The 23,474-nt window shown below is 34.4% G+C and overlaps 3 protein-coding genes across 4 annotated transcripts; 1 reads left to right on the top strand and 2 right to left on the bottom strand.

Annotated features, from left to right (window-relative positions):
* Window positions 1-1,580: 1,580 nt before the first annotated feature.
* Window positions 1,581-6,019, top strand: LOC147545814 (ubiquitin-conjugating enzyme E2 22-like). 2 transcript variants are annotated; one of them, XM_086632518.1, is made up of 7 exons: window positions 1,581-1,916; window positions 3,750-3,894; window positions 4,331-4,472; window positions 4,562-4,639; window positions 4,822-4,934; window positions 5,075-5,178; window positions 5,398-6,019. In XM_086632518.1, the coding sequence occupies exons 2-7, from the start codon at window positions 3,892-3,894 to the stop codon at window positions 5,762-5,764; spliced, it is 807 nt and encodes a 268-aa protein (XP_086488644.1). In that variant the 5' UTR covers window positions 1,581-1,916; window positions 3,750-3,891; the 3' UTR covers window positions 5,765-6,019. The 2 variants fall into 2 exon arrangements, with proteins under 2 accessions (XP_086488644.1, XP_086488645.1); XM_086632519.1 differs by having other exon boundaries at window positions 1,758-1,916; window positions 3,754-3,894.
* A 414-nt stretch (window positions 6,020-6,433) lies between these two features.
* On the bottom strand, window positions 6,434-8,275 carry LOC147545815 (calmodulin-7). Its single transcript, XM_086632520.1, has 2 exons — window positions 8,042-8,275; window positions 6,434-7,164 (listed from the first exon to the last, which is right to left on the bottom strand). Exons 1-2 carry the CDS (start codon window positions 8,115-8,117, stop codon window positions 6,791-6,793), a joined length of 450 nt encoding a protein of 149 aa, XP_086488646.1. The 5' UTR covers window positions 8,118-8,275; the 3' UTR covers window positions 6,434-6,790.
* Window positions 8,276-18,741: 10,466 nt separating this feature from the next.
* Window positions 18,742-21,579, bottom strand: LOC147545816 (uncharacterized). The gene is made up of 3 exons (XM_086637403.1): window positions 21,295-21,579; window positions 20,462-21,175; window positions 18,742-19,227 (listed from the first exon to the last, which is right to left on the bottom strand). Exons 1-3 carry the CDS (start codon window positions 21,449-21,451, stop codon window positions 18,824-18,826), a joined length of 1,275 nt encoding a protein of 424 aa, XP_086493529.1. The 5' UTR covers window positions 21,452-21,579; the 3' UTR covers window positions 18,742-18,823.
* Between the last annotated feature and the right edge of the window lie 1,895 nt (window positions 21,580-23,474).

Consider the following 23,474-nt stretch of genomic DNA (forward strand, 5'->3'; position numbering starts at 1 on the left):
ATTACATTAAGTATCTTGATTGGAATATATATATATATATATATGGCACTAATTGTCACATTGAAATTCCAAGATAGTATCAAATAAAATGAAATTTTATTCATGACTAATGGCTTGTCTTAATCAACTTAATTGGCTCTACGCCGATTCATCTCGATAGATACATTGACTAGCTCACTTGTGATTACTAAATTCAAACTTTTATTCTAGATAAACTTCTAGTTGGTGTGAAAAAGATCCTACTGATAAAATATAGAATTAAATTTGAACAATATATTTTATTTTGAGGGATAACATGTAATTTTATTTTAGAAAAATGATGTGATTAGCTAAATGAGTTCGACATCATATTGTGTTAGTTAAATCTTATGACAGATTTATCGATGAGTATGTACGTAGTAATACTATATGTTGAGACATTTTCGTTGATGTGGTAAAAACTTATGTAGATCCTCTCTTAAGTTGTCCCTCACATTAAGAAGGTATGTAACTTGTTTTTCTTTTTGGTACATCTTGTAACCCACTTCAACCCTAATTGGAGATTTATATTTGAAACCTCAAATGCTAACAGGCCTGGCATTATCAAACTGTGAACAGATGAAAGTGAATTCCAGTGGGATGTTTGTCACCCTAACGGCTACCTTGCCTTGGGAACTCATTTAACATTTTCTCACGAACAACGGTCATCATAGTTAAGCGTCGGCAAACTTAACCCAACATTTAACCATGGTTGAGTTAAAAGGAGGCTCTAAAAGAAAAGCTCCCATTCCTTAACTGGACCCCATGACCCGACAAATTCCAGACCCTGAAGTTGTACCTACCAAAATTAATTTATTTTTTTTCTTCATCAGCATTTTGGTTCTTACTAGTTCAAAATTGACCTAAATGCCCTTATCCTACTATTTCCATTTTACTTATTATTACACCCCTAAAGTGTTGGAGTTTTTATTTTACACCTCCTCTTCATGGTATTTTGCATTTTATTGATGCAATTCACTTTATGTATGAGTGGATGATTTGATTAAAAAAAACTGTTTGGCTCATAACCTTTTCATCAAAAAATTGTAAATATTACAAGAAGGACATAATAATCAATAAATAAATTCAAATGACGATGTTAGACCGTAACTGATTTAACGTATGTACTAATTTGAGTACAAGAATTCGTAAATGAGATGGTTGTTGATTTTGAGTATATTATTTGTAAAAATGAATTTGCAGTACAAGGTATATTTAGAAAGAAATGTAGTCTTTTCCTATTTTGACTCCTTAATAGGGATTACAAATCTAAAATATAAACTAGTTAAAATTTTCAGGTGAATACGAGAGTATAGTTAGTTGTAATGAACAGAAAGAAGACCTAAAATGGAACGTTTATACATACGAATTAGGATAAAGTAAGTTTTTTTTTTATCATTTGTCTTCAGTCGTTATGCCAGATTAGTTATAGATACTACACCGCACTGGTACATGTTAACGCGGAAGTAAAATTTCTACCATGAATTTAACTCTTACCAACTTTTTTTTTGGTATCTCTTGGACAATGAACTAACCATCTCAATACTCAAAAAAATAATGTAGGGGAGTTTGAGAAATGGAAGTTGAGGGGGAAGGTGTTTTCTTATATAAAAAAGCAAAATGGAAGGGTTAAGTAATGAATAATGAGAAAGAAATGGACATTTAATTGAGAAGGTCAACAAGGAGGAAATTAGGAAGCACGTCACTCCAAAAACCCTTTGCTTTATATAAAGAAACCATTTTTATTTTTTTCTCTTTCCTTTCTGATTTTTCATTCACATTTAAAATCCAAAAGAGAGAATCCGGATCACAACCCAGACCAAGAAGAAGAAGAAGATCTCATAACCCAACACAAAAAAAAACCCTCTTTCTCTCTCTCTAGAATTTGGGTTCTTCAGGTTCGACTTCTTGTCATTATTGATCCCTCTCTTTCTCTCTCTAATTGCCTCACTGGTTATTAGTTGATTAGATATTTCTTTGTTGTTTTCTGATTTCATTGGATGGGTGGGTAGTACTAGTATGATCACTAAATTCTTAGTTGTTTGAAAAAAAAATGATTTTTTTGACTGGATTGTGTTCAATCTGCTGCTTTTCAAGTTCCATATTCTTAAATTTCCATGTTTTAATCTATGGATCTGCTTCAAATTGACTGAAAATTGATAAATGATGCATCAAAAAGTCTGTTTTTTTCTATGCATTTGTGAAAGCTGTGACAGATAGATATTGGGAGTGTGATTTGTGGTTAGGGTTTTTTGTTATTTTACTTTATATTGTTGTTGTATGTGTCAAAGTTCAAGTTTTTCTTTTTGTTGTTTGTTCAATTGATGATCACTAATTCAGAATTCTATAAATGAGATTAGACTCAAAATATGATATAGTTATTGGTGTCATCAGTTTCTGTTTGTCTATCTACTTGTGCTTTTGGGTCTTTCTAAATTGTTTAGGATCTCCTTTTATAATTGAACTGTGATATATGTTAAAGTAATGAGAGTGTGAAACTGCAAATTGGTAGAAATTACTCAATGATTCGATTTCCCCATTTGCATTTTCTATTCGGAACGAGTACTAATAGGAATTTTCGAAGAAATTAAGGTGCATTCTTAAAGTTGTGATTGACCAGAAGATGCATGACTCCAGAAAGTTGAAAATTGATCGTCGTACAGGAAGTCCACCCCAAAAAAATACCGTGTGTAAGGAGAATTAGTTTACAAGAATCAAGGAGGAGTTGTTACAGGTTACAGCTCCTGGTTCAAGCTGTAACCACTCCTCATTGAACCAGAGATCAGAGGAGTTACCTATAATGTAATCATTTAATTGCTCAATATATCAAGTTAAAAGAGTTCTTTTTTGTATCCAGTACATGTTAGACACTTAGACTACAGTTGGATACTGTCGGATACCGATCAACTTGATGGAGTTCGGATCTTTTTGTTCAGCGTCAACCAAGGAAAGATGGACAACTAGTTGAGTTTGGGCATACGGTAGAAAAAAACGCCATTCACACTGCTAAGACATTGTTTCTTAGGCTTGACGATAAAGCTTGAGGTTTGTCATGGATCAATGGCTTTGAATCTTCAGAAACTCCAAAGAGATTCAGGTGGCTGACACTGGCCCAGATTCTATCTTCCTACAGAGGAAATCCAATTTTGAGTAGAATTTTGTAAAGAGTTTGTCGATGGCATTGAGATAATCAAATCATATTGTTTGAAACACTCTGATAATACAATCAGGATCCCTCTACTGATTTATTTGAATAGAACAATGCTTTGAAGGTTCCAAATTTTGGGTAATAAACTACATCTTCCAGCCCCATCTATCTGACAACCATAAGTTGATAGGATCATTGAATCTGGTTCAACACTTCAGCCATTGCTGGGATGTAGCAAGTTTGAGAAGCAAGTGGCTGGATATTTTGGTTATTCAACCCTTTCTACCCGTATCCACCGAAGGCCCAACATGAGCCATTTTAACAGTGCTCATGGTTTCACTGTTTTCACAACTGCATCACAAACTTCACTTTTCTTTTTTGAGTTAGGAAGTGTGCCTGCTAATTTATCTATCGGTTTTCCCAAATATAGGAAATAATATAGAATTGCGTTGAATGTCGGTTATTAATTGTTTATACTGTACTTATGAATGCTGTTGTTGTTTCAATGGGGTTAAATCTTGTCTTAGCCTAAAATTTGTTGCCTTCGAATCTCCATCAATTTAAATATGTTCACGTCTTGTAGTCAGTTCTTTTTTGGAAGCTAGCCGCATTAATCTTCTTCTATCTCCTCCCCGGGGCCTTGGACCGACAGTAGATAAACACCTTACCATATTGAAGAATTAACCATAAGCGACAAAGGAACTGCTAAAATCCCTGCAGCGACTATGGTAAGTTTCTCAATAATTTCTTTTTTTGCTTTCGCTTATGCAGATCTTTATTTGTGTACATTTTCACATTTAAACTACGAAAATCAACTTGATGCAAACGAAAAAATGGCTTCTCATCCAGCATTAACGACTTTAGTTATTTATTAAAAGTTTTAATAGCTATGAGTTCATTCAGAAGACTCTGAACTTTCATCCATGACCTCGCCTATACATCTTTATTTTTTCTCGGTAGTACATAAAAGAAGGGTTCAACATAGAAATCTTATTTGTGTCGGTGATATATATAAAAGATGTGTCAAGTGCAAAATCCATTCAATTGAATGTGTAATCCTTTTCCTCAAGAGAGGCTTGGATGTAGGCTTTGTCAGTCTAAAGTCTAAACATGTGTTGAAGAAGCGTCTGGTATAATTTGTTGCTATTCTATCTATCGTGACAGGCTAATGAAAATCTCCCACCAAATGTCATAAAGCAACTCGCGAAAGAATTGAAAAATCTTGATGAAATCCCACCCGAGGGGATTAAAGTAGTTATCAATGAGGATGATTTTTCAACCATATTTGCTGATATCGAAGGTCCAGGTATGTGTGGTATTTATTCTCTGTGATCCCCAACGAGTTTTTTTTTTCATTTCGGCTACTTTTACTGAGAACGGAAACTGAAATTGCAGCTGGGACTCCATATGAGAATGGTATCTTCCGCATGAAGCTGTTATTGTCTCACGATTTTCCACATTCTCCTCCTAAAGGTGTGTTTTTTTGGGTTACTGATTTCAGATGTAAGATGTTGCATATATTTAATTACTGTAGTTATATGGCATTGAGTATCGGAGCATTGTTTGAACATTTAAATTTACATGGCATTGAGAGCTTACGTTAGATCTTTGCTTCTTTAAGTATTAAATCATTCTTCTGTATTTTTAATCTATAGGTTATTTCCTGACGAAAATCTTCCATCCCAACATTTCCACCAATGGCGAGATTTGTGTCAACACTTTGAAAAAGGATTGGAATCCGAGTCTTGGATTGCGTCATGTTCTACTTGTAAGTTGCATATCTATCTGTTATCACTTGCGTGTATCACATTTCTCGAGTACCCTTATTCTCTACGAAATTAAACTTGCGCGTTCTAATTTGATTATAATTGACTTTGAAATTGTACATTTGCTATCGACCCACAACAGGTGGTCAGGTGTTTATTGATCGAACCGTTTCCAGAATCAGCTCTGAATGAACAGGCTGGTAAGATGTTGCTCGAAAATTATGAGGAATATGCCAAACTTGCCAGGTAAGCTCTCATCTATATTTTGATTTTACATCATACCCATGTGGTGTTCTGAATTAGTTTGTCTGGACATTGTGACATAATAATTGGATTACCATCTTGCCGGATAATATATCATAGTATAGCAGCTGTTTGATTAGTAGTATGGAATAATGGATCCTGACAATGAAAAACAGCTAAGATTTGATAGAGATGAATAATGTTTTCTTTTTCTTGCTTCAGGCTTTATACTGGAATTCATGCACTTAAGCCCAAGCCTAAGTCGAAATCAGGAGCTATCTCAGAGTCGACAACGGCCCTCAATGTCGATCAAACGAAGTCCACTAGTGTAGATGTTGACCCGAAAAACAAAGTAGCCCTTGTATCAGTGGCGCCTGTTAGTGCCGCCCTTGCTGCTGCGGCAAGCAAAGGGGAAACCATCAGCCAAGAAAATCAGCCTCCAGCAGGAGCTTCTGCAGCGGGTAACGAGACGACGGTAGTTGGCGGGCCAACTACACTTGCACAGAAGAGTTTAGCTGGTGGAGCTTCAAAAGTCCATGCAGAAAAGAGGAAAATGGATGCCAGAAAGAAAAGCTTGAAAAGATTATGAAAGAGAGAGAGAGAGAAAGAGGGATGGAACACTGTGAGCATTTATAGACAAAGTCCACAAAAGAATTATGTTGAAGGAAATAATGAGTGTGGATGGGGAAGGGAAAGGGGTGGAGAGATACTCTTTGTATGTTAAAGTGAATGTTTTCTTTCCAGTGGGAATTGAATAGATTTCAGAAAAGAGAGAAGTAATTTTCACTATCTGATCTTCCATTTGTTTGATTTAATAATTATTACAGGCAGTCATTAGCCAAAATGTGGTATATCTTTGTTTTCTCTGAATGTCTGAAACAATAACCTACTCACTCATCTTGAATCAGTGTTGGTGTATCTTTGTTCACAGAGAATACTGAACTCATCGTAATCTTTTAGTGAGGTGAAAAGAGCGAGAGCTTCCTGAACCTGTTTGCTTTATAATCTGGTAACCAGGTTAGGGTATATATATATACATATATAGTTTGTTTTAGGAGTTTCCATTATCAAGTGCGAGAAGGGTCGTGAGCTTTCTAAGATCCACGATGTAGAAAGCTTGTCGAAACGTAACCCTAATTTAGGTTTCAAAACTGTAATCTTTCCCTTTGTTGTGTAATCATTTATGTTATATAAATTTCTCCAAAGAATTCAAGAAAATACATTAGCTAAATGGAATTGTTCATTGAAGAATTAACAGTAGTTATAAATAACGATTTCAATAAAATTAAGGTGGATGGAGGAACACATTCGACAATGCCACCGTCTAGTAGTCAGCATTTCAGTTGTGGAGTAAAAAAGAGATTACATATTGAAACTACAGGGAGACGAAAATGAAGACAGAACAAATAGAAATTACACAAAGCAAATGAGGATGAACAGTGAGATAAGTTAGAAGATACACTTTCACTTTTCCTTTAAGATCTTCTCCGATAAAGATAAGTTCCTGGAGGAAAATGTGAAGTTTTCTTGAAATAAATACTTATCTTTCCTTTTCCCTCGCAGTTTGTTTTTTTTTACTGTTTTTTCCTTTTTTTTAATAAAAAGAGCAAATGAATCACTTGGCCATCATGACTTTGACGAACTCCTCGTAGTTGATTTGTCCATCTCCATCAACATCAGCTTCTCGGATCATCTCATCAACTTCCTCGTCAGTGAGCTTCTCCCCGAGATTGGTCATAACATGGCGTAACTCAGCTGCAGAAATGAAACCATTCTGGTCCTTGTCAAAAACTCGGAAAGCTTCCTTGAGTTCTTCCTCAGAGTCGGTGTCCTTCATCTTCCTGGCCATCAGGTTCAAGAACTCTGGGAAATCAATGGTACCGTTTCCATCAGCATCCACTTCGTTGATCATGTCCTGAAGTTCTGCCTCAGTTGGGTTCTGCCCAAGAGAACGCATGACTGTCCCGAGCTCCTTGGTTGTAATGCAACCTGCAAAAAACAATATCTTCAGTTAAGAAATTCACCATATCTACACCATTTGCACTATAAAGTTTGATTAGCAAGACATGAAAGCATATGTTATATGTAAAAGATAAACGCAAGTGGAGGCAGTTTGTTTCCAACAACAATTTTGTGGGAGATTCATTATCTATAGAGCATTTTATTCATCCAAGGTTTTATAATACGTTTTTACGCCTCAAGGCGGTTTGCTCTCACAAGGTGAGGTGGTGCCTCGAGGCGCACCTCTATGCGTATAAGTACGAAATATTTTTTTTACAGAAAATGACATAACATAACAAGTTTTTCTATTTTACTACCATAGTATAAAGAAGAACACTTCCCAATTCGAGATAAGCTCCTCTTCTTAGTCTTCGAAGATCATATTCCACCTACCCTTGCGACCAAAATGGCAAAACAAACCAACTCACACGTTTCGTGATCTTTTCTTACATGTGTGGTTTGAAATTCATGAAGGATACTTTTATAAGTTAAAAGGTGGATAAACTGAGCAAACTTTTAATAGTTGTGGTACTCATTAACAATAAAACACCCTAATATTAAGGATTTGCAAGGCATTCAACAATCATATTTGTTTCGTTCTAAGATGATCGATGCATAGATAATCAGAACAATTGGATAATTTCAATCTAAATATCATCACAAATGAAGCAGTATCTATCTGGTCAGACTGGTCTGATCTAATATAATCTATATAAAGAAAGCTTTAAATCAATCATCAATTAAAGAAACAAAAACAAATCGAATCAAAACAACAAATAGATCTGATTATTATAAAATGATAAATAAATAATTGAAAAAATGTAGGTAAGAAACAGATGAATCGAAAATGATGGATGATCATTACCATCTCCATCCTTGTCGAATAAGCTGAAAGCTTCTTTGAATTCAGAGATCTGATCGTCAGTGAGTTGATCCGCCATTGTTCCTAAGACAGATCTTAGAGAGAGAAAGAGGAAAAATAAAAAGAAGAAGAAGAAGAGATCTGAAGGTGGTGGTCGTTGAAGACAAGAAACTTTCAAAATCCCTCTTCTGCTTTGCCTTCGCCGGACAATTAGGGTTTTATACGATACCAACAACAGGGGCATGACAAAGCATATTATTTATTATTACTATTCAGCCAGCCCCACCCACCCCCATTGGACCAAATCACTTTTTCCATCGTGTGTGTGTGTGTGATCGAATTTACGAAACTACCCTTCAATATTTTCTTTTTGGATTCGACTTCAATTTATGATAGTCATTACAATGGCGAGATACATCAAAGATGTGATAATCACGGAGATTGTATTAAACAAGAACATACCTAAAGTCTAACTAAACTATGGCATGCAGTCCAACTAACTATGGTTTGAAGCCCATCTACATTATTTATGCCCTAATAATTTCAAATTCAATAATTCAAAAATTCCACCTCCTCTGATGATCGAACTAGGGATTTCCAGGGACCTTTGTAGTATATGTCAACTACCCTTCAATGTTGGCGACATATTATTCGCTCGACAGTCACTCTTCAAGACAAAATTCACAGTCCATCGAATGTCATGCTCGATTAATAGATGAAATTCTGTTTCTTTTTTTGGTGTTAAAAATAGATGAAATTTTGTTGTCAATTGTTATCATCAAATTCAGACCTTATAGTGTATGGGGGCACTTTCAACAAAAAAATAGTGTACGAGCCCTATTGTTTTTAAGAAGGCCATCGTTTTAGGGAAAGCAGAAATATTTTCGGGGAAGACGGTAAAAAACAAAAAAAATCAAACCAAACGCACCTTCATCGTCTTCTCTATCTCCTTATTTTTTTTTCTCTCACTCTATTCTCTTTCTCTCTCTTCTATTTCTCTTTCTTCTCTCCCTCTTCTTTTTCTCTCTCTTTCTTTTCTCAACCCCCGGCGAAGGGGAGGAGCCCCTTCGCCGGAGCTCGTCTGGTTTGGTTTCCAGACGAAACCAGATCTGGTTTCGTCTGGAAACCATAGTTTCGACGAAGGGGCTCCTCCCCTTCGCCGGAGATGGAGAGGAGAAGAAAAAAAAATTGTCGCGCGGAGATGGTGGAAGTCGCCGGAGATGATGGAAGTCGCCGGAGATGATGGAAATCCCCGGAGATGGTAGGTGAAAGGAAGAAGAAGATGAAAAGGATTTGGTTGTTTGGAGGAAACAAAAAAGTCTAATTTTTTTTTGTTTCCACCCAAAACTTAACACTCCGAAAAATTTCTTTATTTCACCGAAACACCGGCCAGGGGCGGGGCTATTAGTGGACTGCCCCGGGCTACAACCCGGGTGAAGCGACTAATAGCTATAGAGAAAACAGCTTTACATTGAGAGTGGATTTGGTCGAATGGTGAAGTTACCATCAGTCCAACCAGTGGACACGAGTTTGATTCCCCGTCTTCATTTTGAATAAGGAACTTAATGTAAGGAGGTGTTTGTTTAATGATTTATATATACAATATATTCTTTTCTCTTATAATACAAAATTAATTTTTGAGTTAACACAAATTTTTTCTAAGCTAATTCTTTATTTTGCACGTATCAAACACAGTTTATATAAAGTTTACTTACACCAAAAATGAGGTTTTTGAAAAAAAAAATCTTTTCACACTTATGGAACACATCTATTATATAAAACAGAAGGGAAAACGATGACTGGGACAAACATCCTTATTTAATTATGTATATTGTCTAGAAGCCCTTCTCAAAATTTAAAATATAGTCCTTCGTAGAAATAAAGTTACCTATTTAAAAAATAACAATCTTTTCCTTCTTAGAAATAAAAATTCTAATTTAAGAAAAAAGAAAAAAAATAAATTTCAAGGGTTAGAAAAAGAAATTAAAATCTCTCCCTCTCTCAATAAAATAATAACTAATTTAAGAGAAAATAAACAAAAAAATAATAACTAACAAAAATCTCTCTCTCTCTCAGTAAAATATAAAATAAATTTTGTAACATTTGATTGATATAAGTGTCCGTGCCCTAGGGCACGGGATATACCCTAGTTTTATATAAAGTGTATTTACACTAAATTGAGGTTTTCGAAGAAAAATCATTATTTTTAATTTTTCTTATGGCAAATTTAGAAAGTTCTCTTATTATTGTTATGTTTGGCAAATTCAAATCATTTAGGTGATTTTTTTGGTCACCAACTTTCAGCCCGTCCCTAATTCAAATCCTAGTTCCGCCTCTGACACCGTCCTTTAAGAAAAGTGAAAAGATATATAAAAAATTATATAGATGCTAAAAATTTTAAGCCAAATGAATCAGTTCGATTATGTATCAAATATTAGCTATCACTAATCAAATACAAATATGAAATATTTTATCTAATTGGTCTAACTCTAACGAACAGACAGTCTCCACCAAGGAATAAAGATATCAGTGAATAATATCAAAATAAATGATTATAATAATAGATCCACTATTATAATATTGGATAATAATTTGACAAACTACTTCATCTAAAATGAATAGCAAGTGGAAGGAGATTAATGGTAAACACGTCTATCATGCTATGTTATATTACTAGGTTCCCACTTCCCTCTTGGCTAACGCCGTTGTGGTTCATTACGTCCCGATTTTACGAGTAAAGTGTTTTCGAGCGTTCTCCGAGTCTGCTTATACTGTGGGATCTATGATCACGCCGTTGACATCACGTTGGGTCGAGCTTACCCAAGAAGTATATGTACAATGATGTCCATTTTCACACAATGTGGGGTCACGCGAATACCTGTCATCCGAAATGATGTACTGATTTCGAATGAAATCACGTACTGATTTCGAATGACAAGTAAACTCATGACACCAAAAGGTGTGAAAATGGGCATCATTGTACATGCACTTCTTGGGTAAGCTCGACCCAACATGATGTCAACGGCGTGATCATAGATCCCACAGTATAAGCAGACTCGGAGAACGCTCGAAAATACTTTACTCGTAAAATCGGGATGTAATGAACCACAACGGCGTTAGCCAAGAGGGAACTACCGCGCCCGTAGGGCGCGGTGGGAACCTAGTAATATAACATAACATGATAGACGTGTTTACCATTAATCTCCTTCCACTTGCTATTCATTTTAGATGAAGTAGTTTGTCAAATTATTATCCAGTATTATAATAGTGGATCTATTATTATAATCATTTATTTTGATATTATTCACTGATATCTTTATTCCTTGGTGGAGACTGTCTGTTCGTTAGAGTTAGACCAATTAATAGTTTGCTCATAGTGTAATCTTTCATTCAATTCAATAAAGATGTACAGTAGTAAAAGAGTTGGTATTTTGGTTATTCAATTTCGGATGACAAGTAAACACATGACACCACATTGTTTAAAAATGCGCATCATTGTACATGCACTTCTTGGGTAAGCTCGACCCAACGTGATGTCAACGGCGTGATCATAGCTCCCACAGTATACGCGGACTCGAAGAATGCTCGAAAACACTTTACTCGCAAAATCCATGGATTCAATATGTTGAAATGTCCGCAGGACATTTTGTCCATGAACCAAATGTCTTGAAATGTCTCTGAGACATTTTGTTTATGAACCAAATGTCTTGAAATGTCCATAAAGACATTTTGTCTACGGACAAATGTCCCGAAATGTCTTCAAATGTCTCTGGAACATTTTGTCTCTGAGTGTCCTCCAATGTCCTGAACCACTACCCCCCCCCCCCCCCCTAAGAGTTTCAGACGTCAGAAGAACAATTGTTTTGCTTCATTTAGGGGTTTCCCATTGTTCTTTAATTTTAAATGGGATATGTCTCTGTTGTCTAAAACCCCCAAACTTAAAAAAATACTGTAATATTTTGACAATATTTCACTGTATGCGGTTGTCCCATTTTCTTAAAAGCATTATATTTTATTGTGCTATCTTTACTTGCCTGTTAAAGTTAAAAAGTATTTGTAAAAGTATTGGTGACACTTCAGACAAGTGCCTATAGACAATTGGATGCTTCCCAATAGTCATATTTGACTGTTGCTTTTCGGGTGCATCTTGACCGTTAGATCTCAACGATCGATCAAGAACTCACACCTTGAATGCCGATCGTTAGATCATCAACGGATCTATCTTAAGGGCGTCAATCATCCTGACCATCGGATCCAATCTATGACCGTAAAATCAGAAGCTCTAATCCTCGAGACGATGCGTACGTGCTACGCGCGACGTGCGACGTGTAGAGTGCAAAGTGCGGGCGCTTTCCTTTAAAGTGCAAAGTGCAAGTTCCTCAATTATTTTTGTGAGTTGAAAGTTTAATGTTAAGTAGAAAGAGTTAACGAGTTGTTAGAAATTTTTTAACGATAATACACAAGTCAATCGCTTTAATAAAGAAGATTTAACACTTACTAAGATATTACATAAGAGAACTAGAAGACAATTATTGCCCGACCAAGACGTCAACTATCTCAAGAGAATTCTTCTTTCTTGTCATGCAACTACCTTTGTAATAATATATAAATCTAAAACAATATTATGCATTTAAAGTAAATTACTTTCTCCATTATTATATTTCGACCACATCACCTAAACTTCGTAATTAAGACAAACATTCAATTTAATTCAATCAAATGGAGTTTTATTAATTGGCTATATCACAGTGGTTACTATGAACCTTAGGAGAAACACGGTGGTTACCAATCTTTAAATTTTTAGTATTTAAATTTTTAATCTTAAAAATTTTAATCTTAAAATTTAAAGTTTTAATCTTAAAAGTTTTAAAATTTAAAGTTTTATTCTTAAAAGTTTTAATATTTTTAATCTTAAAAGTTTTAATGTTTAAATTTTTAATCTTAAAAGTTTTAATGTTTAAGTTTTTAATCTTAAAAGTTTTAATGTTTAAAGTTTTAATCTTAAAAAGTTTTAATCTATTATATCACAGTGGTTACTATGAACCTTAAGAGAAACACGGTGGTTACTATGAACCCAAGAAACTCATTTCCTCACCTCAAGGTCCTAATGTTGTAGATCTTCCACAACAAGGTCCTGATGTCGTTCATCTTTAACCACAAGGTCCTAATGTTGTTCATCCTCAACCACAAGTTCCTGATGTTGTTGAAGAACCTCAAGTTACCGATCCTGCTATGGTGAGTGTTATTTTCTCTGTCTTCAAAAAATTAGTTGGTGACGAAAGAATCTTATTTGTTGACAACTGAAGAGTTTAATAGCCGACCATATGGTTTTTACCATTAGAGGTGCTTGAAAGCAAAGTGTTAGCTTGATGTATCCTTAGAATCAAAATAAAGTTTTGTTTACTAACTATACTAAGTACGAGATAGAGGTGCTTGAAACCTTTAGTCATCTTGTAACAGTCATGGTTTTTAGGATGCTAACAAGGTGGAAATAGTTTAGGGTTAATCATGTGTTTTTAAAATTTAAAGTTTTAATCTTAAAATTTTTAATATTAAAAGTTTTAATATTTAAATTTTTAATCTTAAAAGTTTTAATATTAAAAGTTTTAAAATTTAAATTTTTAATCTTAAAAGTTTTAAAGTTTAAAGTTTTAATCTTAAACTAAACATCCATTTCTTTAGTCTCTGCAATTCAAGTCCTAAGTAAAAATTGATGTACACCCCAACATCCATCCATTCTTACAAAATTTGAATACATTCTTATAAAATTTACATACATAAAGATGAAATAAAAATGTATGAAATTATAAAAGAAAAAGAAATTAATTATCATAAAATTTACACAATCAATTAAATTACCAAATAGCAAATTTTCATAGAATAATGAAATTTGAAATGATAATCCGACGGTCACGAATTTGAAATGATAATCCGACGGTCACGAATTAGTAAACTAAACATCCACTTCTTTATTTCTAATTTTCTCTTCAATTAACATCTACTGTTGGATCTTAAAAATTAATTCATCTTCTTTTAACTCCTGGAAAATCGTCGTTCTGTGTGACACTTGACATGTAAAGTTAATTACTCCATTTTCTTTTAATTCCTGGAAACCATTAAACAACTGAAAAAATAATGAATTGTCAGACCCGTCTTAAAATCATGTAGGATTGTCAATAAAAAATAAGTGGAGGAAAAAGTAGCAGCAATTGGAGAGAGTGGACAGAGTACTATCCACTAAAAATAAGATTCTAGCGTCGTTTAAGAAGATGAACAAATAAATGTAGGGAGAGAAAGACTGGAAAAGTATAAATGAGATAAATTTTTTTTTTTTTGAGCAAAAGTTCATATAAACATAAAGTTACATTGTTCGGCCTCGGATTACAATAAAGTAAAACATACAAGGACTAAAATGTAACAAATTTAACTTCTAAAGGGCTAAAACAGCAACTTGGTTTTAGTTCGGTAGTAGAGCAGAAGCCGCCAAATAGTGTGCCTCCAAAAATGAGATAAATTTTTGGGAGAGAAAATTAGTGGATTTTTGTTTTTATTAGGGAAAGTAGTTAGAAAATGTAACTGACTTTTACATGGGTGAACTTTTAGGGGTAGTTTTCAAATTTTTGGATGTGAAAAAAGTGAGTAAAAACTGAATTGAGAAATGGATAGTTTTTAAAAATTTGCGATGTATATCAATAGTTAAATTCCAAAATCTAAGATTATAATGGAACGGACACTAAGGGGGGGTAGTGGAGTCCGCGAAAGTCTGAGGCATTCGAATCCAGACATTTGAGAGTCCACGAAAGTCTGAGGCATTCAAATCCAGACATTTGAGAGTCCACGAAAGTCTGAGGCATTCAAATCCAGACATTTGAGAGTCTATGAAAGTCCGAGGCATTCGATTGCAGACAAAATATGTCCCAGACTTTGGTGGATTTCATAGTTTGATGAATTTGTGAAGGATTTGGGACAAATTTGGAAGCCAAAATGTCTTTCAAAAAACAAGAGACATTTGAAGTCCATCATGTGATCAAAAAACAATAATAATATTAAAATAATAAATGTCTACCAAATGTGATTAAACAATAATAATAATATTAAAATAATAAATGTCTACCAAATGTCCAACAATGTCCACAAATATTCACAGATGTCTACGAAAGTCGAAAAATATATTTTTGAAATGTTAGTATAAACATATTATTTCATGTGATTAAACAATAATAATAATATTAAAATAGTAAATGTCTACCAAATGTCCATCAATGTCCACAAATATTCACAGATGTCTACGAAAGTCGAAAAATATATTTTTGAAATGTTAGTATAAACATATTATTTCATGTGATTAAACAATAATAATAATATTAAAATAGTAAATGTCTACCAAATGTCCATCAATGTCCACAAATATTCACAGATGTCTACGAAAGTCGAAAAATATATTTTTGAAATGTTAGTATTAATATATTATTTCATGTGATTAAATAATAATAATAATATTAAAATAATAAATGTCTACCAAATGTCCATCAATGTCCACAAATATTCACAGATGTCTACGAAAGTCGAAAAATATATTTTTGATTAGCACATATATAATATGCATTACACATTTTGTCAATGGACTCAAGATCTTAAAATGTTCCTAGAACATTTTGTCTATGGATCAAATGTCTTAAAATGTCTATAAAGACATTTTGTCTACAAACTCTCAATGTCTTGAAAATGTCTATGAACACATGTTGTCTATAATAACTCATCCGAAATGTCTTGAAATGTCTTGAAATGTCTACGGGACATTTTGTCTATGAAAGTCTGTGAAAGTCCCGCTCCACTACCCCCCTAAATTGTACCGTAGGATATAATCCGTGAGATAAGAAAAATAGGGAGATAGATTTAAGAATCACGTGAACCTCTCTGTTAATTCTAAATATCACATGGATATTCTAACTTGACACAAACTGCCCGTATATTAATGAAGCAAGAAGCTATACAATCCAACATTTTATTCCCTATAATGGTCTTAAAAGAAACATGCACTTAAAATTAATTTTAAAATTTTAAAAAAATAAAACTGAGCAAACATCAAACTTTCTGAGTTTCCTCTCCCTCCAAACTTACCTGCAAAAATCGAAACTATCAATCTCATACCAAAGAGAGAAGAGGGTCTAGAGAGAGATTACTTCAACAATGGATTGATAGGAAGAACTGTGTATTAGGCCCCAATAATAATCCAAAATTGCATTAAATTTACAGAAACAATCAAGAATAAAATTGTACATTTGGTTTTAGAAGAGAAGGAAATGAAGAGAATGTTGGGATTTTATTAGTTACATGGAAACTGAATGCCCAAACCACTTCGGCCTTTTCCTCTATTTTCAAAAAGGGAGACTTAAGTACCCTTCCATCTTAAGTCTATTTACACAAGTAAGTCTTCAATATGTGTTGAATCTAATCGAATAAAAAATCCAAACTCTGATTCACCATCGTCAGTTTCGCAGATATAATCGCAGGTTGTATTCTCATGACAAGATTTAATCAATCCCCATCTTTACAAGATTCGTAGTTTCAAATCCAACACCAACTCAATTACAAGTAATTCTTCATTATGCAACATCAACCATTGTTTCCACAACAATCTCTTTCTGTGATTCAAATCTCATTTGATGTTCTTAAATTAAAATCACTCTGTAATTTCTTAGTTTTCGGATTAGGTCACGATTCCTTCATTAATGTGGGCATCATTTAATCCAAATGGGTTTACATTATTTCTTGAAGAAGATTCAAAATGGGTTGAAATTGTTTTAAAAAATGCACCTAATCTTAATGCTAGACAGTAAATTACCATCCGGTGATGACGGCGATTTGTATATGATGAACAATGGTAGATCTGGGTTGAAAGAACAAGGAATCACTTTCATCAATAACAAATAAGAAGGAATTGACTCGTTGAGACTTGCTGAGTTGATTATTCCTTCCAGTGATGACGGTGGTTTTCCGGCGACGATGGCGATTTTTCCGGCGAAAATGAAGGGGATATAAATTTAGTATTTTCTATTATTATTGTTGTAATTTGCTTTTAGTCAGACCTTTAGGGTCTCCTTTCACGGATCTTTAGGATCCTTTTTGTCAGACCTTTAGGGTCTTTTTTCTCGGATCTTTAGGATCCCAATAGTGTGTCTAGTCCAATTTCTTTCTCTTCATGAGGCACTTTACATTTAAAGGCATGTAACTCTCATGAAGTATTCAGAGGAGAGAAATAAGAATTCATCCATGTAATCATTGTGATTCAATCACTTATTAATGAAATTTGTTCCCTTGGTTTCAAAAAAAAAAAAAATCCAAACAAAAACGGACTGCCAGATGAGATAATATAATCGTAGGAGATTTAACGTGAGAGAGAAAAGTAGAGAGAAGCGGTGTGTAGTGGTTATTAGGGTTATTATAATTGTTTTGGTATTGAAAAATAATAAGTTTTGACACTACTACCCTTCCATTTTGAATCGATTTACACAAACAGAATTTTATATCATCCGTCGGATGTGATCTTTATGAAAATCCCAATAAAAATGAACGGTCAGACTTATCCCCTAGGATAGCCGACTGAGTTGTTTTAATATAATAGATGTGATGGAAACGTTTTTGTTCGCTTGGTGTTTCTGTTAGTGGTTGTCACACTCCCCAAAATTATTATCTTTTCTCTTATGTTTCGTTTTTTTTTGTAACACAGGACTCCAAGATTGATTACAATTATTTCAAAGTGTGGATGCTCATTATAAAGAAACAAAAAAACAAAAATATATCATAATTGAATAAGTCTTTTGAGTTCTTAAACAGTATATAACAGCTCTTGCAAACTATCTTAAGGGGATTGAATGCCCTCTAATCTATCTTTATTTTATTTTAACGTCTAAATTGTATGAGATAATCTTGGTTTCCACTTAGAACCGCTCTTAGGTTACCATGAACTTAAGAGGGGGTCTCTAACCACTGCACGAAGAAGTGGAAGACCGTGCAGCCATTATGTTGACATATACATGACAACTTGGCGGTGCCCAACATGCATATCGATCTGTACACACCAATTTGGTAGTGTACGTTTTGTTTTTCTAATTTAGATTTCAGATATGACTCGAGGTCTGAATTGTCTCAAATCGGACTTCAGAACGTTTATTTCGTTTGGTTTGTTAGAATGTTTGTTTTGAATTAATTTCTGGTCTACTAGTTTCAAATGACGATAAAAATGCACACCCTTAGTCAAAGACTCCATTTTAGATTATTTTGTATCTTTTTTTTTTTGTTGAGGGATATTTTGTATCTTACATTGTATAAATATTATGTTGCTTCAAGTCGTTTCTGCTAACGTTCTAACACCTGTTTCTTTCTTCTATTAAGAGAAGAGCAAAGATCAATATTTTTCTTCAATTCAAATAAAAGTATGATTCTTAGCTTCATGGTTGCTCATACTTTTCAAGTTTATACAAAGATGACCGATCTTCCAGTCTACAACCAGTAGGTGTATTTATTATTTAGGTTCGTCTAATGGCCGATGCAAAGTGGTTCCTACCCTTAACCAGGGGCAGACCCAGGAATTCGAGTACGAACGGATTGAAAGAGGATGGATGTAAATGGGAGGGTTCTTAAAAAAATTACTATCAGGGAGGAGGGTTCTTACAAAAATTACTGTCAGGGAGGAGAATGTATATGTGAACCCCCCCAAAACTTTTCTATTTCACTTACGATCCACAAATTATAAGATAGGTTCCTCAATATTTTTTTAGATAGCTAGAAACGAAGTCTTTTCCTACATGCTTCAAGGGGAAGTAGGGATGAACCCAAATAACTATACCTAGAAAACCCTAAATCCCTAACAACCTCTTCAATCAGCTCTTCAAATATATAATCTTCAAGAACTACACCTATTCTTCCTAATTCCCATCTTTCTGCACAAACTGCATCTAAACATGCTTCATTTACAACCTTTGCTTTGTTATTTCTCTGAAATTTTACTGGTTCTAGTACTCCTCCTGAATTGTTGGTCATTGTTAATGGGGAGCTCAAAAGCCGTGGGATTCGACCATGATCTTGCACGCCTCTACGACTAGAGAGTTTTGGTAATGCTTCAAATGTGATTCTTTGGAAAAGAGAGAAACTATTCCCTTCTTCTCTTAACTTCTTATACTTTTCTCCTGCACCAAAAAGAAAGAAAAACAGAGAGTATTATAGGTTTGAAATCAATGTATATGCAATGATATAAAAAGAAGAATCATGTACGAGTTAATACAGAATTATGGGCGTCTCTTATTAATGACAGCATACTGAAAGGTTCTATACAAGATATAGAATGGGCGAATGGCTCCATCTAGATATACATTTTTGTAGACAACAAGAAAGGAATTCTAATTTCCGCTTTAGAAAGTCACACACATTACAACCCTAATCCAAATATGAATATACTAACTTGCATCAAAAAAAAAATTTATGTGTGAAGCCCAAGGAAGAAAAGAATGTTTTTTTTAACATTATAAGGCTTTAATATGTTTCCAGAGGTAATTAGGTCGGGTCAAGGGTTGATGTAGAGCATATTATAGAGGGAAATGATAGAGTTACTTAGAATACGTTACTATACAAAAGCGGTTCCCACGGCAGTCAAACTTTCAAAAAAATATGTCTTTCAGTGAACTCTACGTCATTATGTCATCCTCTAAGTAACTCTAACATCTCCCTATTATAGATGCAGGGCTAGTCTCGGCTGAAACTCTCTTACGGTTGAGTTGGTTTCACGCTGATCTGTTTGTGTCAGCTGGTGTAGGAAATTATAGAAGGAACGGTCATGTAAGTCAGCTGAGCGACCCCCAACCATTTCAGTGAGCTTTAGTCCATAAAGAACCAAATATTTTTTTTGTGTGTGTGATCTTAATAGTAAATAATGGGAAAGTTGGAGAAGGAAAAAAAATTTGTTACTCTTAAAATACTGAGGAAACCCCAAATTTGATTAGGAGATCGTAATTCTCAACAATTACAAAAAACATGAGCAGCTACAATATCAATGATTCAATACCTAAAAGCTAAAATTGTTAAAAGATGAAAAAGCTTAAAAAAGAAAGAAAAGAAACATGTAATTTGTCTAGTATAGAACTGGAATGATATTAAAATCCGTGCCTATAACCCTAAGACTATATAGATAAAATTGGTCCAAACTCTACTTGTGTTGGTCGGGTTTTATTGCCTATAAATGTATGACTGTTTAAAATGACCGTTACTATCATTTTACAAAAATGGTATTTTAATTGATATTAGGGTTATAGGGTATGGTTGGAAAAAGTCACTAATAACAGGACAAAACGTTTTCTGTTTTTTTCTTAAAAAACGGATCAAGATTAGAGAAACTAATGGACTAAAAAAGGAACAGAAAGGAATTACCGGTTTGGTACTGGTGGTGGTTGTGGTGGTGTATAGGAAGAGATGAGCGGCGGTGGTTGTTCGGAGGAGGAGTCGGAGGCGAATAAATACTAGAGATTTGATCCAGAACTGAAACCGGACTCGGCTGCTCCGTCACTTCACTGCTATTTCCATCATCGGAATAACTCTTCTCTTTCCGAATCGGATCTTCTTCGTAACTACTAGCTCTACTCCTAACAATAATCCTTCGACTACCGGTTTTCATCTTCGCCGGCGGTAAAGGCAGAGATTTACGGTGGCGATGCTCATTATGATGATGATCGATCTTTGTTGATTGTATTGATTCAATGATGTTTTTTAGAGATTTAAGATCTTCATCGCATTTCTCTAACGCTACCATTAACTTCCGTCGTTTCTCAGATGACGATGATATCAGTGACGGAGATGGAGATACCGGAGGTAAGTCATTTAATCCCATTAATTTAGCTATTAAAGCTGGAGAACGTTGCTGTGGAGTTTCTTCCTCTGTTTCTCCAATTGAAGTTCTAGATAAACGAATCTCTGATGGAATAGTCGGACTCCGTGATATTTCACAAGAAAATCTCTTGAAATCGGAATCTGATTTAGGCATAACTAGTGATTTACTTTCTGATGATTCCGATGATCTAGGTTTTGTATTTGGACTTGATGAAAACGAAATTGTGTTAGTAATTGTGGTTTTCTCTTGATGCTTCGCTGAAATAGTGAGATATGAGATTTGAAGTTAATTTTGATCTAACAGAAGAACATGAAAGTAGAGAGAGAAAGTAAAGATATAGATCGGAAGGACAGAGATAGAGAGAGAGAGATTGTACCTGAAGTAAGGAGTTTCCGGCGGTTTTGATGCTTGGAAACGAGATGAAAAATACCAGACATACAACCAACATTTTTAGTGGTTTGATGGTTTACCGAGATAGTTTCACGGCCAGTTGAGGAAGAAGAAGAAGAAAGCATATTTTCTCGTCTCTTCATTTCTTTCTCTCTCTAGTTTCTCTCACTAGAACCAGAGAGAGAGAGATGAATGAATAAAACACTAGAAAGAGGGAAGAGAACGGAAAGGTGGGTTTTAAGACTTCCTTTTGAGTTTGGAGGGAAAAAGCAAAACGATAAAGCAAAAGACAGAATATAACCTTATTTATTTATTAAATTACGAAATTACCTGCTCAAAAAGTACTTTTAAAGACCGTTAAGATCGGCGAATCACCATCTGATAGTGAGCTGGAGGATCCAACGGTTCCATGCGCTAGAATGAACATCCATATGTAAATTTGGCGTGAGATTCTTGCCTGCGACTTGGCCGGAATAATGACGTGGCATATCCGAATTTGACAATGAGAATGCCACGTCTGCTTTTGAACCATAATGGGACAAAATGTTTGGGTCATATAGCAAGCACTTTTGTGATCCGATAAGGAGTAGTTTGGTAGTCTTAATTTCTTCAAAAAAAAAAAAAAAAAAAAAAACAAATTTGGTAGCTCTAAATTGGGTGGGTAATTACGATAAAAGAAAAATATTGAGGATTTCAAATTGATATTATTTTTTTTCGCATTTGACAAGCATGTTCAAGATCAACATGTATATAGTTTTGTTTCTTGCCGTCTCTATGAATCCATAGAGAAAGCTCCAACAATGATGAAGAACAAAGATTCGCGTCACCCACAGGGAGATTTGCTGTTTGGACCCCTTTCTTATAATTGACTTGCTGTTTGGACTCCCTTTTTCCAAAGTTGCATTTTGGACTCCCTTTTTCTAAAAAAAATGTTAATTATAACAGTTCCAAACCCACGAGACAGAGGAAATACTACTTTACCCTTCTTCTTTTTATTATTGACATTTTTAACAAGTTAGAGAAAAGAAAAAAAAAAACACAACCAGGTTAAAAATTCTCCATTTTTATCCCTCACCCAAATTCAATCACACATGTCTTTTTTCTCTCTCTAGCCTTCTTTTCTTACTTTACTCCCCTCTCCTCCTCTGATGCCATTACCATCTCAATTTGGTCTCTTCTTAAAAAAACAAAACAGATACAGAGGGGTTTATGGAGTAATGGAGATGACTGTTAATGGTGACACTAGCCATGCTTGCGCTGCTTGCAAATACCAGAGAAGGAATGTTCTGACTGTCTTCTTGCTCTTGTTTCCCTTTGGATCATTTGTCATGGCTCAATCAATCCTCCCCTTATTCAATCCATGGAAAAGATTCACCTTATGGTTTCATTCTTTTTTATACTTAATTTGTAGAATAGGTAAAAGAAGAATTAAGTGCCCATGTTGCTATTGTCAAAGATCTTATCATCATCATCATGGGTGAGAAAATTATTCTCATCGGGCCTTCTTCCAAGTTGTCTTCTCATTTTAATTTTCCTTTAAGTTCTGTAAACCCTAACCAGCATAATTTCTTCCTAAATCCGGTCACTAACCGCCGTTGTCGTAGTCTCTACTACTATTCTTTTATAGTCATGGATGTTAGCACCTGGACTACGGTCACGAGATCATCCTACGGAATTTCAGGTGTTTCTAAATTCCAATTCATTTTGTGTCAATTGATTATGTTATTGCTAGAATTTTGCAAGATTGAATTGTTCATCTTTGAATTCTTGATTTTGATTCGCTTCAGTAATTGTTGAGATTATTTTGAACTAATTTGTGTATGTTTCTTTTGTAATGTTAACAAGATCTAGTTTGTTTAATGGTAGAAGATTGTTTTTTCTTGTTTAATGAGATTGATTTTGAACTCATTTATATATAAAAATGAGGAAGATGAGTTAAAGAAGACAAGAAGAAGATTTTTTTTTGTTGAAACAGAGACAAGAAGAAGATGAGTTAAATAAAGTAGGGGTCCAAAGTGCAATATTGATTATATAAGGGTAAACTGGGAATTGTTCAAATTGTAACTGTAGAGACGGAATGTTCTCGAGTGATTCCGTCAAAAGGGAGTCCAAAATGCAACTCTGGAAAAAGGGAATCCAAACAGCAAGTCAATTATAGGAAAGGGG

The sequence above is a fragment of the Eschscholzia californica genome, unplaced genomic scaffold, assembly GCF_041429995.1.
Source record: "Eschscholzia californica isolate CP2 unplaced genomic scaffold, dmEscCali1.0.p SCAF_4, whole genome shotgun sequence".
In the NCBI taxonomy this organism is placed as follows: domain Eukaryota; kingdom Viridiplantae; phylum Streptophyta; class Magnoliopsida; order Ranunculales; family Papaveraceae; genus Eschscholzia; species Eschscholzia californica.